Here is a 21,758-nt window from a genome sequence, read left to right as displayed (position 1 = left end):
GGGATGGGAACAGAATGAACAAACTATTTTGTGATTGGGTGACGGTATCAGACCCACCAATCATCGCATTTGTAGTTGAATGCTTTAGAATCCAACATGGCGGCGACTTGTTTTGAATTCTTGAGAGGACACTTAAATTTCTTTGAATTATAAGCAATGAATTGTAAAAATATCACAACGGAAGTATTTAAGTTGGGTATTTTTCTATTTCATATCGTGTAATGTTTTACAGGACGTCCCGAGACTTACTTTGGATTAAAACGTCACTACATTGTGGGTAACATGTTAGCTTTTGAACTGTAACGCGGTTTAAATACTGGCTAACTGTTAAAACAAAAAGAAGTTGTCTTCATGTTGAAGCTATGTTGGGCTTTCTGACAGCCAGGCAGGCTGGTCTGGATGACCCTCTGAGACTGAGACGAGCGGAATCAACGAGAAGGTGAGAGAGAAGCTCTTATAAACATAACTAGCAAGAAGAAGTCCACAACAAGCTTTGGACTAATAAAACTATGAAATCGAAATTATACCGGTACTATATAGATATATATATGATATACTATATTTATTTTAACAAAAGAAAGAAACACTAACTCTAGATTTAAGCGCCTTAGTCTGGGCCAGTGTTTGTTAATTCATCTCTAACGTTTTAGAGTTAACTACTTAGGTTTCAGTTTGCCTACATACATTTTTACATTATAATATGTGTGACTCACTTAAGAAACCCAGCGATCTCTCTCTTTCCAAAGGGTCCTCGGCCTGCAGTTGAATCCCGACAGAGATGTGGACCGAATCCATGGAAATGGCATTAATACCATTGACATTGAAGCAGTTGAGGGAAGATAGTAAGTCTGAGTAACATAGTAAACAAAGCTTAATCTATCCATTTTCTTAATCACTTATTCAGTTCTTTCATACAAACTCCAGACAGAAAGACCCCCATTCGGCCAGTGGATTCGAACCCAGACTGTGCCATTCCCATGTGCCATACAGGTTCATAAAAATAATTCATTAATATCCCCCCTTGGAATGTTAATTCTTGCAATATTGCAGTGATTGGGATGTTGCATAAAAACAACAAAAAATAAGCTCTATTGGAAAAATCATGCAGCAAAGTAAAATTTATCTGACTAAATAACTTGCTGTCCTGACACAAAGATAAATATCTTAACCATAGGCTGTGAAAGTTGTAATATTTAATTTCGGAGGACAACCTTCACTGCTGCTGATCCCGCTCCCCTCTGAGATTCACCATAACCTGTCTCTGGACATTTTTATAAAATAGTTGAAATGCCAACTATTCACTGAGGCTTTGACCTTAAACCTTTATGTGTAAAGCAACCTTGGGTTCTCTGTAAAGGTCTGAGAGTTTATTATTATTATTATTCATATTATTATTATTGTAGGTAAATATTGAGGTTTGTTACTAAGTCCTTGCATATGTACACTACTGTATAGTAGAGATGGCAAGATACCACTTTTTTATGTCCGATACCAATATCATAAATTTGGATATCTGCCTATATGCCGATATGAATCCGATATAGTGTTTTTTTAATCAATAAAACTGTTTTTTTTTTATATCTTGCTGCATTTTGTACAAGTTCATACTCAAGTTAAAAACAACAACAACAATAAAGCTATTCTGTTATACCTGTATGCAAAAAAAAATAGTTCATAGTTTTGCAATACTGATCAATCTAATAAACTTAAACCTACACCATCCTCCCTATTCTGGTATTTTAAAGAGTACTTAGCGTAAATATTAAGCAACCTAACTAATAGGGTTCCAACTCCCAGCAACAAAAAAAAATAGGGAACCACCCCTCACGCTCGACCTCATTATGCTTAATCGACATAATCAACCTTTTTTTATTTCTCTCCGATATCCGATCCAGTAATTTAGGTCAGTATCGGACCGATACGTAATATCGGATCGGTCCATCTCTACTGTATAGTAGCAGAATCACTGTCAGTGGTTCAATGATAAGTATGTAAGTAAGTAAAATTAATTTATTTTGGCGCTTTTTAAGACAAGAACCAATCCGAGAACTATAGTACTTTACAGAGGCATTACAAAAGATGGTCAAAATACAGACCAGAATCAAGTAAAACAATACAAAAACATTACCCAAGTGCTCGATGTTTTTTTAATCTGTTTAAGACCTTTGCAGCTGTAAAAATATAGGAAATAAGTCTTAAGATCCCAAAGGGGCAATTTATTTCAGCAAGACAGATTAACATATAAAAGCAGTGACAACAAAGCAAAACCCAATAAAATTCCTGAGTAGAAGTAAAAATGACAAGGTAAGTATATTTACGTTACATTAAACACTCATTTAACCCTTAGATGAAAGAACAATTATTCATAGTATTGAAACGTTCCCGCACTGTGACTTGACTGCTCTGGAAATTCATATTTTTAACAAGTAACCCCAATCTTTGTTAGTTAGTATAGTGAGTTTGAAGGTAGAAGTCTGGATTCAGAGGGTGAGCCTGATGATTGAATCTATGTGTGTATATTTTACAAGGTTTGTAAGACAAAGTAAAAAAAAAAAGTATTTCAGGTGACATTTTTTCTGCTGTTCAGCATGCTGTCTGGAGGTGCAGACGGAGTAATCGTCATCTATGACCTGGAGAACTTCAGTGGGAAACTACAGTACACCTGCAAGGCAGTCTGCACAGTAGGAAGGTAAATGTTTGCCCATTTACTAATTCCATCCACTAGAGAGTAGCATTCTATTGCGGGCTGTACACAGTGCTGTCCCCAGCTACCTACAGCTTTTTGTTTTGGTTATAAAATATACACAAAAACTAGAAGAGATCTACCACAGTAAATCTGAAATTAAATAATCAAGATGCAATCAAAACGCAGACCTTCACCCATTAACTACTGAGAAATTACAGCTGTTGTTTAATACATTCACATAATTTTACGAGCTCAAATGGATTTGGATAAATTAGCGTAATCTTAACTAAAACGAATGAGTGTTGAAGGGGTTTGAGAATGGTTTCCTTTTGTGAAGTTTTGCCAGGCTTTTACAACAGCTGTCTACAGTTGTTTTGTCTTTATCAAATAAAACGCATCTTTAATTGTGTTGAGATTAGGGGACTCCCTTTGCTACTACAGAATACCACTCTTATAAATAAACTTCCAGCTTGTTTTAATAGTTTTTTGGGAACTGCGCATCTGTAACGTGAAGTGTCATTGACTTAGCGTTGCTGCATTTGATTTAATCTGAAAAGAAATCATATCTGTGCAATACCATTCAAGATTTTATCAATCTGCTTCTGTCTACAATAAACACCAATACCCAGTGCTATTGGAAACCACCTATTCCCATGGATCACACTGCAGAAGTTGTTCTACGCTTCAAATTCTGGACCTACAGAACGTTCTTCTTGCATTTTGGAACAGGTTAATCTGAGTTTCATGCTCTGGTCATGAGCATGAAACTCAGGGCCATGCTCATTTGCATAATGAGCATGGCTGGCTTCACTTTCACTGAAAACTATTGAGGCTTCACAGAAAGCCTTGGAGTCAACTTCCCATCTTTTGCCTGCATAACTGATTAGGAAATAAAGACATAGCCTACAGCCATCCATAATACAGGTTTTAAGCAACTTGTTTAGTTGTATGTATATAAATGTCTGTAATTCTTCAGTTCAGGATTTGTATTCATCCGCTTCAGTTTAAGGTTTAAAGTCTGCATTTCAGGTTCATCTTGATTATTTTATTTCAGTTTCAGCTGTCAGAGTTAAGAGCCAAAAATGTGAAAATTGTATCAGTGTCCAAACATTTATAGAACTAACTGTACATGAGAGTTTTTTCTCACTTATTACAGAAAACATCCTGCGCTATCTGGTTTTGTCAATCCCAAATCAAAAACATGACACATGGCTTTCACCCCATGTTTTATTTTTATTTTTTTTGTTCTTGTTTTTAGGTCTAGCCGCTATGTCCATAAATTTAGCGTAGAGACAGTCCAGTGGTATCCTTATGACACAGGAATGTTTGTGTCTAGTTCCTTTGACAAGACCATGAAAGTCTGGGACACAGAGACATTAAAGGTAAGGCATATCAACTACTGTATCGTCTGGTAATCAAGCCACTAGGTGAAATGGAGACTGACAGCAGAGGTTAGAAAAATGATTGTTTAAGGTCAGCCAGATGAACAAGAGGAGGTCTTGCAAGGAGTTGTGGCCTTCCCTAAGCTAAATCAGTCATGCGTTTATACATAAGGTAACAGCTGTGGACATCGAACACTTAAACACATCTGCCAGCTAAAGGCTCTTGTACTGGCACTGCAAAGCCAGTAGGGGTTGCAGAGAGGCTTAATGCCTAACAAGTTTATTACCTAACTTAGTTTTTTCAGGCACACCTGTAAAATGTGTGTGAAGTGGCATGAACCAAGATAGAGATACTGGAAGCGTTACAGTGCCACCCAACATAAACTCAGTAATACCAGAGCTAAATCAACACCTCTCTGTGCAGCCTCAATAAATACTGAGTGTTGTATTAAAACTTCACAAAGGTGGGATTTATTGTAGAGCTCACAGAGAGTGTGTTGCATTTCATTATCAAATTCTAATTTATGGCTCCTCCACCCCCACCCCCGCCTTTTGTTCTTTTCATTTTCTCTTCCCCTCGCTTTCTTATTTTCTGCTTCATGCTTTCTACCTTTCTATGCCACATTGTCCCATATGGCAGGCTCTGAACTGTGCTAGAGTTACACTGGCACCACAGTTGCTTTAAAAGGTCAGGGAAGGGACAGAAAAGAACCTGTCAACCTTTCACTCGGTTTAACCTGTGTGTTTCTGTCTCTCACACAAACACACACACAGTTGCATCTATTAAATTCCTAATTGCTCATGGCTGTTTGTCCATTAGTGTGTGTTTTGCATTATTGTGGATGCATTTTTATGCAAACAGAGCTTCCTCTGTGTGTGCAGCCAGTGGTTAAGTCCACGTGGGTGCTGGCGCACACTTACAGATGGAGCACAGAGAGGCTTTTTATGTTTGCTGAAGAATTTGCATTGTAACCGCCACTGGTGCTCAGGCGATCTGCCTTCTGAGCTCTGATCTGCATTGCCCTTTTATTTTTACTTAAAGCTGGGAGCTCTTTCCCTTCACAGAGTGACTTTCTAACACTGTTAAATGTTAAAACTGTGCTTGTATATTTCTATAGATTGTCACTGAGGCAAACATAAGCAAATACACACAGGTCTAAATATGGAGACTGCTGTAAGTGACATTTTTCTCTCCGTCTCCTTCTTTGATTATGCAGCCTGCTGAAGTGTTTCAGTTTGAAGGCAACGTCTACTGTCACCACCTGTCCCCAATCGCCAGGAAGCACAGTCTCATTGCAGGTGCGTGCATGATCCCAGTGAGTTTTTGCTGATCTCAGTGACACAGAGTAAACAAGCTGCACTAGCTGCTTGCATTTCTGTCATTGTGTTTTCAAACTCATTGAACAAAAATCTCAATAGTTATCCTGTCACTGCTTTGTCATACTAAGCAAGGTGCTAAGTGCTTTACATGTATGAAGGGGTGGGGGGTCAGCGGAAGTGTTCTTGTTTCACTGAGCTGGACCAACAGGTTGTTAATACCTACTGGAGAATGTGTTCTATGTCCTTTACACAACCAGTCCCTTGACACACCTGTTTCTAGTTCAGAGACAATCACAGTGTCAATCTCTTTTATTTTCTTTGGTTCCTAAACAATTCCTTCCTCCTTAGAAGTTTTACAGATTCTCGTCAAACTAGTTTTGAGTGAATTCCCCCCCCCCCCCCACAAACCTTCTGTTTTTTCTAGAAAGATACTAACACGAGGGAATCTGTTTTAAGGGAATCTGTTCCTAAACAGCAATATTTACAGTATCATACATGTTCTCTTAGAACCTCAAATTCCTGTTTTTACCCTGATAACACACCTTTTACACATTGATAACGATAATTGGGGATTTTACATTTTAGGAGGAGTGCCCCTATTCACTATTTACATCATCCTTGTAAGTCTAATCTTTGAACTATGTCTGTGTCTCTGTGTTTCCAGTGGGCACCACAAATCCTAAAATCCAACTGTGTGACCTCAAGTCCGGTTCACGGATTCATATTCTTCAGGGTTAGTTGATCACAGTGCTTTTACTCTGTACCCACGCAGAAGAAAGAAAGTAACGTATTTGCCATTGCAGGTCACAGAGCAGAGGTCCTGTCTGTGCGGTGGTCACCCAGATACGAGCATATCTTAGCCACTGCCAGGTAAGCTCTCTTTGCCGCCATTCTTGGCTACCCTAGTTTGCCCTCAGAGCCACATCAAAGTGAAACGCCAGCTACAGGACAATCCCCTCTATGTAATTTCCCAGCAGTTCTTGTCATCTCACTTCCCAGCCATCTGGCTACATCGCAACCCTGCATCAAGGATAATGGCACCAGAACACTACTAGATAGCACCGTGGCGCTCTAGCAGGCCTGCCAGTTTAGCATATGGTAGATACTGTCCCCACCTGTTTTATGCCACATTAGACCTGCTAATTAACCCACTGGGATCACTGTGCTTCTGTCCCCAAAGAGTGTAAGTGATTTTGAAAACAACTGGCACAGAGACACACACACACACACACACACACACGTGTATGATATTCTAATATGGAGCAGCGTTTTAATTCCCTACAGAAAACTGACCTTTAAAAACAAACACTAGGGTACACAAACCGGCTCGTCTGTAGTACATCAGCCTCAGCTTGTATCCTGTTAATGGAATATTTAAACACAAATCATGTTTTTGTTAAGTATCTATATTTTTTGGGAGCATAGAAAGTAAACAAGTCATTTGCCTGGTTTTCCTTCTTAAGTGCAGACAGCAAGGTGAAAGTATGGGATGTGCGCCGTGCTTCAGGTAGTCTCTTCACTCTGGACCAACACAATGGAGACAAGTCGAAAGCCTCCTCTGAGGCAGGTATTGTTGGCATTTTTCTTTTCATTAAATTTTTTTTCTCATTTTTCCTGAGTGGAGCTGACTTCAAGGAGATCTTGTTGTGTTATTATGTCATTGACAGAGAAACAGTTCCAGTTCAGTGCCTCAATACCCCATTTATCCATCTTTCGCCCCATAATGTAGTATTTATTGTACAGTGGTGCTGTATATACAGTTTACATGCAGTAGATAAATGGGAGCTGAGGTGTGTCCTGTCACCAAAATAGTTCAGCGGAAGACTTTTGGATGGGAGACCTCAGAGCCTCAACATGAACCAATCCGATTGCTGATGCTTTAAATTAAAAATACATTTCTAATTTATATGAACCACGACAGCTTTGTTTTCCTCTGAACTGTCATGTCTAATGACTTCCAAGATATTCAGGGTAGTGCTGAGTTTGGCTCACTTGGGAAAAGGTCAACATTCTGCATAAATAGTATCTGTTTTTCCTGTTTGAAGTGCCTTTGCATTCAAACCAGGGGGTCAGAAGTTCAGAGAACAGCCGATTACAATTAAACCAGTTTTTCTGGGAGACATATGGTTTTGATGGACACTAAAAACTTATCATTGATGGATTGTCACTGTATAAGACAAATATTTCTTAAAGTCTTTAGGTGACAAATACACTGCTACCATATCTAATCTGTCTTTAACCAGTAAACACCGCCCATAACGGCAGAGTGAATGGCCTGTGCTTCACTGGTGATGGCCTCTACCTGCTCACTACTGGAACCGATGACCGTATGAGGCTATGGAATAGTGCCACTGGGGAGAATACACTGGTAAGGTGTATGAAGGCTTTGTCCTCACAGCCTGTGTAAAAAAGCACTTCATGTAATGTTGTTACAACAAACCAGTTTGTCTTTTGCTGAACAGAGGCTCAGTCATAATCTAGTCAGGACTATCCTACTACTATATCCTTCCAACCAGTTCCTTAAGGGCTTATCCAGTTTATGGCCATGAAGGGGCCTGAGGCCTGTCCCAGCTTAGCAACATAGTGAGGCAGACATTCATGTACTTGCACATCCAGACCAATTTAGCATGTTTCTGAACTGTGGGAAGAATCTTAAGTACCTATAGAGAACACACACAGCAAACACAGAGGCTCAAACTGGTCAGTAGATTTGAACCCAGATCCTTCCTGCAGACAGTGACTGCACCACCGTGCTGCCCTGCAGTTCTTTGATGACGCTGATATCAACTGAGCTGCTGAAATTGCGGCTGAGCTTGATAGAAGTAATACTATGCTCAGTTTTAGCTACAAAAGGCTGCATACATGAAGCCGGAAATCCTATCAGTGAGCTAAATAACACAACAAATAGTATATCTGCAGGTTGGGTGCTGATTATCTGATTATATATTATATCAGTATAATACTGATAAGAATAGGTGTGAGAATTGATGAAATCAATATTGATGACTATTACAAGTGTTCTTGGTTCTTGGCCAGTTGTAGTTACACCATTTAAACAGTTAGAAACATGAAAGGAGTTAACAGATTTTTAGAATTTAGATCCTAGAAGGGTGTGAGTTAGGTTACTATGGTGCCTTCTCTTCAGGGCTTGAACTACCTGAGCAAGAATGCTGCTACACAGGCTTTAGAACAGACACACTTCACAGGCTTTCTTAGTGTTTGTACGTCATCCCGGTGAGACTCAGACTCAGTTTTACTCAAATTCAGATTCGTAGATGCTTCAATGGGATGTCAGATTCTAAAAAGAATATTGCCAAAGCATCAAAATACAATATAGTGAAACCCAGGTAAACAAACAGATTAAACATTTTCTTATTATAAGTATTATAAATGTTCGTTGTTTATAAGCTACTAAAATTTACATAATGTACTTCTGAAAAAAATCAGTTTTTGAATAATTTGCCTTTTTTGTTCTGTTTTACCCAAAATAATTGGGAACCAGGAACAATGAACTTGTGCCATCAGATTTTTAAACAGGTAAAACAAGTTGACAATCCCTAACTGGTTACCAACGATCAGAAAATGTTAGTGGTTGTAAAAACCAGGTTTACGTGTTAGATCTCACAGCCTCAAAGATTGAATATTCAACTTTTGCTTTTAGTTTTGCCCAGAAATTAGAGAAATCAGAGCAAAAAAATAGCATAAAATAAAAAATGGGGATTGTTTTTTGTTTTGTTTTTTTCTTTTCTTTTCTCTTCTTTTTGTCCAGACTCCAGACTGAGATAAAATGGATACCAGAAAATTGGGTACTTAAAAAAAGTGTGCTTACATGCAAAACTTGTGTTGCACATGAGTGACATGTGAAAGGAATGCAGGGCTTGCAAAATCGCTAGCCTGACGTCCCGGGGCTAGCGATTTTTCCAGTCGGGCTACCAAAATCTATCTCGGCCCTGCCCGTCGGGCTATCATAGGAAAATATATGTCAGTGCTTTTGCATTCTTTCGAAGCTGAGTAATTATGTCGTTGGCATCGATGAGCCACTGTCAATATGTGACATGTTGAAATCACATTTGAATTTGCTCTTGTTTTTTGCTTCCACTTTGCGATCGCGCGAACGGTGTGTAGAGAGTGGCAGCACTGATTGGTGAGTGACGATTAATTGCGCACCAATTCCTCTGGCATCGTCTTATCACTCATTAGCTTACTATTCAAACGTGACAAGTGAAATCTCCCACAGCAAGCTTAAACATGTGAGAGGTTGATTGCGCAGAGAATCGCTGACCGTTATGCAAGTGTGTGTGTAAAAGCAGCAGGATTTAAGCCGGTATTTTAGTTCTGCTCAGCCAAATAAGACAGGTCAGGGTGAAGAAGGGACAGCCAAAGAAAAGCTTACCACAAAACGAAAAAGTTATGACAAATTCAGCGATTTCAATATGTCACATATTGACAGTGGCTCATCGCTGCCAATTTTTTTTTGCATATGAAAAATACAAGTTATTCTCTGCCTTCAAGGTCACATAGCTGCCCTATTTAAAGTTCTGTTTGTCTTCATTTCGGAAACTCTGCCAAGTCCTGGAAAATAGTGAGACACTTAAAAAAAAAAAGAGAAGAAAATCTAGCATCTTTTGCAAGAACAAGGATATCAAACAAAAACAGTGGCAAATAATTGAAATAAAATGCGATCAGTTATAAAAGCCTCACAATATGAGTGAGTTTTATACTAATAAATGAAATAGTTAAATAATCTGGACCAAAAAGCAATACAGAAGAGTCAGCTACACTGCTGGAAATGCCATGATATATAAAGCCTTCAGAGAAATTGTGTCCAAGTTTTATGTCCACAGTTAAGCTTTAGAAGCCTTTAAATATTAGTGTCTTTTTAATGGGCTCTTTGGATAATCTTATTTTCATTTTCATGAATTAATTGAAGTATTTTTTTTGTCAAATGCAAGTGCAGAAAATTTCTAATCTTCCAGAATGTTTTGCAACATCTTGGCATTCGATTAAAAATGGCTTAATCCTTATGGAGAAAACGCCTGAGGTTTATGTTTGGACTTTTTATTCGGATGTCATCTGAACCGTGTGCCCCTTCACTCGTTATCCCTCAGGTAAATTATGGGAAGGTCTGCAACGAGAGTCGGAAAAGGCTACAGTTCACAGTGTCACGTGGCTGCAGCCCAGAGTTTGTGTTTGTGCCATGCGGCAGCTCTGTTGCAGTGTACACCCTTCACACGGGAGAGCTGGTCACCATGCTCAGGGGTCACTATAACAATGTGGACTGTTGTGAGTTCCACCCAGACTACCAGGTGAGTCCATCTGATTTATCACCTCACAGTCAAGAGTGGTTTGTCCCCCACATGCTTACAGTAACCCTGCTGGATTCTCTCTGTTCCTCATCTTTTTGTTTTATTTCATCAGCTCTGCAGTAGTACCTGTAAGTAATCTGCAGTCACCATGGTACTTTCAAATGAGTTACTTCCTCCGGATAGATAACAGGGTAGAGTCAATACTCACTTCCATAAATGCAAATGCAGGTGTTTCTTATGTGAAACTCAGGTTTGTGCTCTTAGCCTGCATGTTTACCATGTGTGAAAATTAATGCCATTGCCTTTATCTCTGCATTATTAGATCTAGGAGCACAAACAGTGCAGTCTGTCTTACTGTTGTTTTGCTGTTGCCTTGTAAAACGCTCTGCTTGGAAGCAGTTAGTTCCATGTGACATTTGTGCTTTATCACAGCCATCTCGACTAAATAACTTCTTGACTCTTTAGTTGTCAGTGCTATCAGATATGTTGCAAAAGCTTTTTCTTTCATTTGTGCCTCAATGAATTACCTAATTGAGGCAATGAGTGAATGAGTCATGTTAAAATCTGTGTATATGGACATATGTGCTAACCGACAGGGAACAGGTGGTTCAGGATTACTTCACAGGTGTCACAGGTCCAAAATGTGATAGAATCATCGACTGTATATACAAAAAAAATTATGCATCTAAAAAGTGAACCCATTACTTTTTTCTTAAGGCAAGTGACACCTCTGGTTGCCAGAAGAAAACAACCATACTCCTATCTTGCAGTGGTGGTGCAGTGGTTCTCTCCTCTCTTTACAGTGCTATTAAAGCAGTGTACACTCTAGTGTAGCCCTATGTTGTGACTGATGAGTCACTTCCTTGTTAGCATGCAACGTTGTCGGTTTCTCAGATAAATTCACTCTCTTGCTCAAGTCAAAATGTGACTTCATAATCAATGGGTGATGTCATGGTGGCTATTGTCATCTCTTCTGTACACTGTGCCTGAGAAGAAACATGTAAATGGGAGAATAAATGTACAGTTATTGATTATATGATATGTTTCAATATAATATTGATAAGAATAGGTGTAATATGTGTCAAAGTTCACGCAGGCTCATCAAACTTGGACAATGGAAGACTTGATTGTAGGATCAGAATTTGGTTTAACAACATGAAAGCATGGATGCAATAATCTACAGGTACTGGTTTCCCTGCCTATTGTTTCCATTCAAGATGGTGGTTTTTTGTTTAGTACTTCAGTTATGTATTTCTACTCCAGTGTTCTTTAATTAATTTAAATTATAGTTATGTTTATTTAGCCAGTCCTTTGTGCTGAGAAACAGCCTATTATGTATCGGCACAAATTGAGAAGGCCGTCTAACCCGTACACTCCTTATTAGGAGTTGCTGCATCCGGTGACATCGATTTTCTGTGTTTGACAGACATAAGAATGCAGTTTGGCAGCTTGTCACTCTGAAGAGTCACAGGAAGGGGCACCTTGTTCACCGTTGTGTTTTATGCTTCCTGTATGATATAATGACCCGCAGTTATTAAACTGTCCCCTGTGACATCACCTGTCGTACATGGACAGTTTTAAGTGTGTTCATTACTTTGCTTTTGGTACCAGTTATGCTTGTTGACACTGGTTTTCTCCCCGCACTGATGTCATTGGAAGTACTGTGAGGTTTGCTGAAAAGGTCGATGTGTACATTATTGTCCCTGTTGTTTGTGCTGTATGTAGGAGGTGTACAGTGGAGGTAAAGACTGTAACATTCTAGCATGGGTCCCTGTCCTCCGTCCCTCAGATGTGGAGGAAGACTCAGACCATGAAGTAAAGGTAAAAGGTCATAACAACAGGAAACAATAGTAGATGGAAGAATCTGAAAAATTGTGGAATCCAAATGCTGTTGAACTTTGCTTCCGCCACTGAAAAAAATAAAACAATATAATTATAATAACAACAACAACAATAATAACTGCTATGCATGAGTCAATTTTTTTTAGTGTTTCAAAATTGCAGCTTAGATATTCCAGAGTTATAACTTTGACACAAAAGTTGAAATTTTGACATAACAACCCAAAATATTTGGAGATAATTCAAAATTTTGTCGTGGCTCTACCTGCCTTGTTTTTCAGTGGTGGAGAAGAGCTTCCATAAAGTGCCCTTGATGATATAACAGATTTTATCTTTCTTCTTTTTGCTTTTGTAGGGTTGTTTTTTTGTACAGAAAGGCCATGAATGTTACATCATCATACCCAGTGCAAACAATAATGATTATAGTCTGCAAACCTCTTTTAATCTTCATATATATAAATGTATATGTTTTTAAGCTAATCTTCAATAATTGTGGTCATTTACTATAAATTAACGTCCTCTGATTTGGTCCTTTCTGGATTTTTTGTTTTTCCTTCCAGAAACGAGATCATAGATAAGCACGTGTCATCTGAAGAATTTAACTTATGAAACTCAGTGTTATCTTCATGTTAATAAATAATGTTTACATAGTTGTCTATCACACTTGATGGGAACTGTGGATACTTGTATTTTTCCTTAGTTATATAATCATACATGTGACACGTGCATATATATTATGTACTTACAGAAATACAGAAGTGAGCTTTCTTTATTGTGTAAACTGAGTTAAATGTTTTGGTCTCTCACAGGGTGCTGCTGGCCAGTCATCGGTGAACCCTGCCTTTCAGGATGCGTGGAGCAGTGATGAAGACTAACGCTGTATTTGTTTTGAACATGTGGACAAAATTTGATGTCTGATTATTCACAATTACTGTAAAACAAATGCTCCAAAAGCCTTAAAACTTAAACGTGTTAACAATGGTATGATGTTTTTGTACGTTTGATAAATCATTGTTACTTTTTTTTTATTTAAAGATGTAAAACCAAAATGGTCCTTATTTAGTATTTTCAGTAAGTCTCTTTTAGTCTTAGGCAGTATCTGCTATTGTTAAAGGAAGCTGAATAAATCCTTACTGTCACAATGCTGATACTACATTTACATTATTGAAATGAAACCTTTACCTAGACATCTGCAGGCCATTTAAAAAGGTGTGGTTTCAGTCTACACCTGATTTTTAAAATACCTTACCAATATTGCTTACATGGGAGTAACCAGGTGGCATTCAAAAACACAGATTTTCCTGTTGTCATTACTAAAAAAATTTGCATTTGCTGTACTGTCAGGGCTTAGTAAAGAAGCGATGGCGAAACCTTTGTTGGACACACCCCCTACAAGTTTTACACATTGGTTTTTGTTGTCATATAAACATTTAAGACATCACTGTCATAAACATTAGGGATAATTGTCCGTCTGCTTTATTAAAATCAGAGGAAATGCCACTGTTATTGTGATTATAGTGGAAATTTACAATTTAGCATTTTTCCAACTGAAACTAATGATTAATTACGTGTAAGGATAGACATGTATCATTGTTAAAAAATGTCACGTCGCTTCGGATGAGCCATTGCTCAAGAATTAAACTGGGTCCAGTTGAACCACAACTGCTCCAATCAGCGAGCGCGGGGGGCGTGGCGTGAGGCAGAACCCCGCCTCCGGCTCGCCGGCTTAAGGGACCGAGCAGCGCGTGCACTTTTAGCAAGTGACAAGAGCGAAGCGTTCACCTGTAGGAGGGCTGCAGGTGGAAACGGGAATTTGGATACCAACGGTTCAGCGGTTGAAGGGGGATTGTCGTAGAGTTTCAGCTGCCGTGGCGCTGAGGGCTGGTGAGTTTTCTTTCTAATGAGGGTAAAAATACAAAGATGGGAAGGATGTAAAAACACCGGCGCAACGACCATAAACCTGCCCGTGATTACTGAAACATTTCCGGTCACTGTGACACGCCTGATGGCTGCTTTTTTTTCTGAAAAAAGACGAAAAAACGTAAACTTTCCACCGGGATACTTTAAATCTTGAGCTTATAGATATAGAAAGTTAAGTATAGGCTATACATTGATGAACGTTTTTATACAGCACATTTTAAACTTGCTGTGATGCTTGAAACGAAGTGGCTGTCTACTAAGTTCATCTTAAGTTCTTGTTTGTTTTTCTTAATTGACAAGTAAATCCCAGTCTGGGTTTAGTACTGTCGCTCACTCTGTGGCACATAATATAAATATTATTAAATATTTTATTTAGTGGTCTATAAAAAGCTAATAATTGAGGGTGGTAGCCACCTCTCACCTGAAAGTACATTTCTGTCTTAGTAACCTGCGGAAGTTGACGTTGCACAAATGAGGAGCCACGCCATGGGAGTAGCAGCTTTCACATCATCATCTCTGACTATAACGTTAATTGGCGTGTCAAGGCTTGCCGTGTCTTGATTAGTGAGGAGAATCCAGACGGCCATGCCTTTTATCACTTTAGCCAGTTAGGCTCCTGTGTCACACAGGTAGACACACCTCGAAAACCTGTCATGTAGGGTTAGGTTCCACAGCAGATGAGGGATGATGTGTTTTATGTGTTGCTTTTGCAAATGTATTGCTCTTTCTTTACAAACTACAACAATACTGTAGGCTAACCTGTTGGTTTGTGCTCTACAGTTGCTTCACTTCTGCTTTTGTCTGCGTGACAGATTGAGCATTTCCCTTTGGCAAACTTTATATAGTATCACATAGGTTAAAACCTGTCTGATCACTCACTGCTTACCTTCACTTGGTTCAGCACTAGTCCTGAATCCATTGTACAGATGGGATGTTTTCACTCATCAGGAACAGTTTTTAAATAAAGTTCAGTGTCATAAAAGCAACAGTGCCCAGTATCTGCATGTAGATTACTGTCAACAAAGCCTACTAAGAGTCTGTGTGACGTGGACTATGTTGAAGTTGGGTTTTGATTCATTACTGAATGAATTCTGGTCCCACAGAGGCTTGTTTTTTGTTTTTGTTTTTTGACGAGAGAGAGGCTGCTACTCATTGTACTCCCATCACACTCTTGCTTTGTCTGCCTCAGAAGGGCAGCCAAGAATAGCTGAGTGGTCTTTTTTTTTTTTTTTTTTTTTTTTTTTTTTTTTTTTTTTTGTTCTTTCCTCCCTCAAACAGTCCAGTCTTTGAGACTTTGTAGTTGACTGTAGTTCAATGTGCCCTAACCCAAACTGTAACGGCAACATGGTTCATGATTTTTGATTTTGAACATGCGTTAAAGTTTCATCCTGCGATAATGCATCTTGAGGAATTTGTCTCAGTGAGCAGTCCTGTTGCACTTGTTTTTCCTTCTCCCTTCCCCCTAGACAAACCGTTCCAGTTCCTCCTTTGTGCATTTTGTTTAAAACATTCAAGAGGTAGTAACAATTGCCACCATTAATGGCTCTTTAAAAAAATAAAAAATAAAAAAAATAATCTGTTTTAAAATTAAAATTTTTTTGGTTAACTGAAGTCTTCATACATATTCAAAAGCCCCTACATACGTGGGTTGAAGTTGCTAGATACAAATATCACCGAGCCTGCTTCCGTGCTCTGCTTTTCATCCAAATACCACTGAACTTGTAGTCTAAACTGACACTGTGACCTTTGCCTCTGCTCCTTCTAGGTGAATTACAAGCAGCTTGTCTGAAAATGGAGTTTGGAAGCATAAAGTCCACTGTTGGGCTGATTTATGATGAGTTCATGCAAAATGCAGGTGAGTTCTTTGACCAAAACTAACTGTGCTATCACTTTTGGTTTTCTGTCTGCATATTTTATTTCAAACCACTCTACATCTTTCTTTTGCAGATACACGGACGGAGAATTGGCTGCTCATGTCGTCTCCTCTCCCCCAAACCATCATCATCACAGCATACATTTACTTTGTGACATCACTGGGGCCTCGAATCATGGAGAATCGCAAAGCCTTTGACCTCAAAGGAGTTCTTGTAGTCTACAATTTCAGCGTGGTGGCCCTGTCACTCTACATGTGCTATGAGGTGAGTCCACATACTATTTTTTTATTTATTTTTTTTAACTTCAGTTGGTGCTGACAGGAATTTTAAAACCGAAATCCTCTCCTGGAAGGTTTTGCACTGCATACCGTACAGGGAGTGAACGTCTTGCATTGTTTCAAATTTCTGTGACACATGCCCTCTTGTGAAATACACTTTTTTTTTTTTCTCTCCCCTTCATGGACTGGTTATTTGAGGTTAAACCAGATCAGCAGGTGTCATTTCCTTATTAAAATGCTTTGTATTCAGCAAATGCTTCTCTGGTCCCACATAACTTTGGTTTCACTGCTTTCCAATGAGCCATGAATGAACCTGAGTGACAGAATTTATTTTTACACCAGAGATTAGACATATTCAGGTAAACTTGAAGGAAAACATTACAGCATTGGGTTGATGGAGGCCAACCTCTAAGTTGTAAATTACTTGCACTGAATGTTCAGCCACAGACGCGCTGCTGTTTGTTGTGTTCATGTCTGTTTGGAAAGCTGTGATTTGCAGCTAGATTTAATTGTAGACATGTGGTGTGCCGTTTGGGTGGAGCAGGTGATGCAAGTCAAGAAATTAACCTGCAGACATGCGATTCAGCAGCATGATTTGAGTTACAGTGAAGGTGAAAAGGAAGTAAGAAGAGATGAGAAATAAGTGAATGAAATAGTTTGGCAGAATTAGAAATTCCAACTGCATGTCCTAGAATAGGGTTTGGTTTGGGTGGTGTACACTAGAAAAACTGCTTTTGTTTCTATTTGTATGAAAAATCTGTTTTTAAATGAAGAGGTGGTGGAAAATGAATGCCGTGAGAAGCTGATACATGGAACTTTCCTGCTTGTCTTGTTTGTTCATGTAACCGAAACTTCCACCATTTGTGTCATAGTTTGTGATGTCAGGATGGGGAACTGGATATTCCTTTCGCTGCGACTTGGTGGACTACTCTGACTCGCCACAAGGCATAAGGGTAAGTCGCTATTTTTAAGTTCAGATGAGCTGATTACATTTTGTAACAAACGAGTAGTTCAAGGTTTTGACGTATGTGGGACTGGCGCTAAAGTTTTCTCACTTATTCTCCTCCAGATGGCAGCAACGTGCTGGCTTTACTACTTCTCAAAGTTCATTGAGATGTTAGACACAGTAAGTGGGGGAAAGTTGCATACCTATGTCTTTGTAATATCCACCCAGGCCTCACCCAGTGTATTTTAAAGCACTGTGTGTCTCTTTTCAGATTTTCTTTGTGCTGAGGAAAAAGAACAGCCAGGTGACTTTCCTTCATGTCTACCATCACTCCATCATGCCATTCACCTGGTGGTTCGGTGTCCGCTTTTCTGCAGGTAAAAACCACCACCTCCTCTTCTTCGATGTACAAGCAACCTTCATTCATGACAGTATATGAACTCCTTGACATTTTCTTTCGCAATTCCTCATCCACTCCCTGTTACAGGTGGACTGGGAACATTCCACGCCCTGCTTAATAGTGTCGTTCACGTGATCATGTACACATACTATGGGCTGACTGCCATGGGACCCAAATACCAGAAGTACCTGTGGTGGAAGAAGTACCTCACAACCATCCAGCTGGTATGTCAAATGGCTTTTTATATGTATTTTTGCTCTTCTTTACAAAGACCTGGGTTAAACTTCGGCACTAAGTCAACCACTCTATTCTTTATTTGCTTTGTAGATTCAGTTTGTTATGGTGACCAGCCACATCTCCCAGTATTTCTTCATAAAGGACTGCCCATACCAGTTCCCAATCTTCGTCTACATCATCGGCCTGTACGGCCTGATTTTCTTGTTTCTCTTCCTCAACTTCTGGTACCATGCCTACACCAAGGGCAAGAGACTGCCAAAGGTCCTTCAGGCTCAGACATGGTCGCACCACACCAACGGTGTCATGAATGGAAATGCCAATCATGACAAGGATGAGTGACACAGCAGCTTCTCAGGGGTTTGGGGTTGAGTAAAATAAGGAAACTACTGTAGTAGTCTGAGATGCAAACCCAGTTTGTCTGGACTTTATACATTTTCTTTTTGATAACTCCTCTACTTACAAACTGCAAAAGACAATCTTTAAATTATAAGCGAAACTATATTTAAGGTTACTGAACCAAACCAAAAGGTTTAGCTTTTCTGATTTCTACTGAAGGTAAGGCCAAAGTTCTCCCACAGAGATGTCGACACTTAAGAGATGAATAAAATAGTCTTAGAAACTGACCACCTGCTCTACAGGGCTCTTCCAATGAGAGCCTGTGCTGTGCAGGAATTCTGGCTTCCTCACAAAGCTTCTAAAGCAGATTTTTTTTTTTTTTTCTTCTTTTTTTTTTTTCTTTTTTTTTTTTTACCCTTTTTATTCAGATTTGATCTTACTTCTCAATATACTTTTCTTTTTTTTCTTTTTTTAAAGACTGTGCACTGAAATCAAGGGTTGTTTATTTCACTCTACCTAAAAGAACGACCGTTCAGAAGCCACGCTTCCTGTTTTTCAGGTCTTTGTTCAAAGGGCTACAAGCAAGCACAACCGGGTTTAGGTGTTTGAGAGCGCACGTCCACTCCTTTGCTGCTTGATTCACAGCTGCTGCTCGTGGTGTAGACATTCATTGAAAATGCAGTCTTTAAACGGCATCAGTTTTCGCTTCTGACTTGAGTCTCCTATGAACCGTTGCTGTGACACATGCCGGGGAGGGCAGACGAAGTTCTTGTAGGATCCAGAGCAGAGCTTTAGTGAGTTTTTGCTGCTTCCTTGCAGAGACATAATGCAAAAATTAAGACTATTACAAGACTTGCACAATATGCACAACTAAGCCATTCAGTTGGAAGATATGAGCAGCTTTGCTTGACTGCTACGCTTCATGTGTTGAAATTCTGTGGCTAACGGGGTCTTCACATAGCTGGAGTTAGCTTTTTTGGATGTAACTCTTGAATAGTTTTTGTATGTTATGATGACCTTTTAACCTGAAGTGAATATAACACTCTGCGTCTCTGGTGACTGAGGACACAGGATTGAGCTTTGTGTGGAAAGATTTACACTTGTGTTTTTTTGTTTTTATTTTTTTCTTTTCCCCTTGTGCAAATGCACAACACAAAATATTTACAGATATGTAATATAGCTTTTTTCCCCAGACCCCGCCTTGTATTAATGGAGAAAAATGCAACAAAAAATGAAATGTTTATATTGTATTTTATATGTATTTATATAAATAAATGATGGACTTCAGAAAATGTAATCTTGCTTTTGGCCTGTTATTTCAACTATTATATTAGATATTATATTAGATATTTGATACTTTTGACAACTTCATAGATGCAACGCCATTAAAAGACTAATGTCCCGTTTCAGATGAGTGAGTTGGCCTTAATTAGGTAGATTGATGCCATCAAGACAAGACTGTATTTACAGTTATTAAACATTGTTTTAAGGACAAACCCCAGTGTAGATTCTCTCCACACTGACTTTGAAATTGCTTTGACCAGATTGTAATGAGCAGTTGTCACCAGCAGGGAGTGCTGTTTAACTGACGTTGCTCATGGCCTGTTCGTTTTAATCATATTACAAAACTGACCACCACAGATTTATAATTCCGAAAGATTGACAGGCACTCCTAAAAGTCTCTGAACAATACAGTGGAAAAGCTGAGACACTCATAATTTCTGGTTGCCTCAAACATTTACTACATGCATGGAAAATGGTAAATAAATGGCCTGTATTTGTATAGCACTCTACTAGTCCCTAAGGACCCCAAAGCGCTTTACACAACCAGTCATCCACCCATTCACACACTGGTGATGGCAAGCTACGTTGTAGCCACAGCCACCCTGGGGCGCACTGACAGAGGTACAAACAAAAGGCCCAAATAAGGCAAAAACTGTTGTACAAAACTAATAAGCTTGAAAGTCAGTAATTGGTTTGGCCGCCTTTACTCTTTTACTCAGCCTGAGCACTCTCAAAGCTTTCTTGTGATTTCTATGAGTTGTTTTCAGAGACAGTTTTCCAGGTTTTAAAGCTCTTCTTTGGATGTTGGTTGCTTTTTGTCACTACTTCAAAAATGTTGCAGTGCAGGGCTTGATGACAATCTGATCGATTTTATTATATCTTGGTATTCTTTTACTGCACCGATGGTGTGTTTGAGATCATTGTCATACTGAAAAATGAAATTATTACTAATGAGATGCTTTCCAGATGGTATTGGTAGATAATGGGTCAAAATCTGACAGTATTTTTATGGTACTTTTGATCAGTTTTGACAATATTTATCACATCTGACTGAAATGCACTCTTAATGCTGTACTTCTCTCCTGACCTCCATGCATACTGATGGCGATTTGAACCTGTGGACATTTTCAGTTCATGTTTGTTTAATTTGTCATACTTCAGCCTTTTCTCACTGCTTCCCTTCCTTAAAAATGACTTTTGACAGCCATCCTGCCACCGATCATTTCTGATGAAGTGTCAGTGAACGGTAGAATCAACTGCAGGGCCAGATGCATCTGTCAGCCTGGACCTGTGTCTGGTCTTTGCTGGGGTTTCTTTTCTCTCTTTTTTTCTCTTTACCTAAGGGCATGACATTTAGATACTTCTCATCTGAACTTATCTAGCACTTTGAATCACCTTGTTGTTGAATTGTGCTATACAAATAAATTTGCCTTGCCTTGCCTAGTTTCCTCTTAGTTTTAAAGACATACTGCGCACCGTGCCAAGATATGCCAAGTTTTCAGCTAATAGTTCTCCAAAAATCATCTTGGTGCCTTTCAAACTGTAGATGAAACTCAAAGGTTATGTGTAGACACTGGTTCCTCCTGTGATTTGGGTGCCTTTTTAATGATTTAATAGTTCATAGGTCAGTGTTAACAAAAAAACATTCCTCTGAAAATGGTCAGGTACAAAGCCTGGACTGAAAATAAGTGAAAAAGCAACTGATGTCCAAAGAAAAACTTCGAAATACCATTAAAAAGCCCGAGGAACTATTGCTCAAGACCGCTTTAAAAATCCAACAGAGTCCAACTCCTTGGACGCTAAAAATAAAACAGTAAAGGGTGACTTAAGATTGTATTTTTAACATTTTACTCAGATCCTTGCTTGTGCCTCTGTGTGAGTCCATGCAGGATAACAAACTGTGCTGGGTGAAGGACTCAGTTCTATAAACTGTGTTTCTAAAACAGGAAG

General features: G+C 39.0%; 2 protein-coding genes across 3 annotated transcripts; both read left to right on the top strand.

The window, feature by feature from the left end:
• The first annotated feature begins 28 nt into the window (after positions 1 to 28).
• ercc8 (excision repair cross-complementation group 8) lies at positions 29 to 13,675 on the top strand. Of its 2 annotated transcripts, none has more exons than XM_006789795.3 (12): positions 29 to 439; positions 747 to 842; positions 2,588 to 2,689; positions 3,945 to 4,068; positions 5,286 to 5,367; positions 6,053 to 6,121; positions 6,192 to 6,258; positions 6,852 to 6,955; positions 7,632 to 7,756; positions 10,497 to 10,694; positions 12,420 to 12,515; positions 13,343 to 13,675. In XM_006789795.3, exons 1-12 carry the CDS (start codon positions 363 to 365, stop codon positions 13,406 to 13,408), a joined length of 1,206 nt encoding a protein of 401 aa, XP_006789858.1. In that variant the 5' UTR covers positions 29 to 362; the 3' UTR covers positions 13,409 to 13,675. The 2 variants fall into 2 exon arrangements, with proteins under 2 accessions (XP_006789858.1, XP_035763239.1); XM_035907346.2 differs by lacking the exon at positions 29 to 439 and adding an exon at positions 925 to 990 and having other exon boundaries at positions 754 to 842.
• A 604-nt stretch (positions 13,676 to 14,279) lies between these two features.
• elovl7a (ELOVL fatty acid elongase 7a) lies at positions 14,280 to 18,596 on the top strand. Its single transcript, XM_087849211.1, has 8 exons — positions 14,280 to 14,417; positions 16,219 to 16,308; positions 16,401 to 16,591; positions 17,478 to 17,558; positions 17,675 to 17,731; positions 17,823 to 17,928; positions 18,039 to 18,175; positions 18,279 to 18,596. The coding sequence occupies exons 2-8, from the start codon at positions 16,245 to 16,247 to the stop codon at positions 18,525 to 18,527; spliced, it is 885 nt and encodes a 294-aa protein (XP_087705337.1). The 5' UTR covers positions 14,280 to 14,417; positions 16,219 to 16,244; the 3' UTR covers positions 18,528 to 18,596.
• The last annotated feature ends 3,162 nt before the right edge of the window (positions 18,597 to 21,758 follow it).

The sequence above is a fragment of the Neolamprologus brichardi genome, chromosome 12, assembly GCF_056152115.1.
Source record: "Neolamprologus brichardi isolate AB-2024 chromosome 12, ASM5615211v1, whole genome shotgun sequence".
Lineage (NCBI taxonomy): Eukaryota > Metazoa > Chordata > Actinopteri > Cichliformes > Cichlidae > Neolamprologus > Neolamprologus brichardi.
Note: the sequence above shows the minus strand (reverse complement) of the source record. Positions and strands in the feature narration are given on the sequence as shown.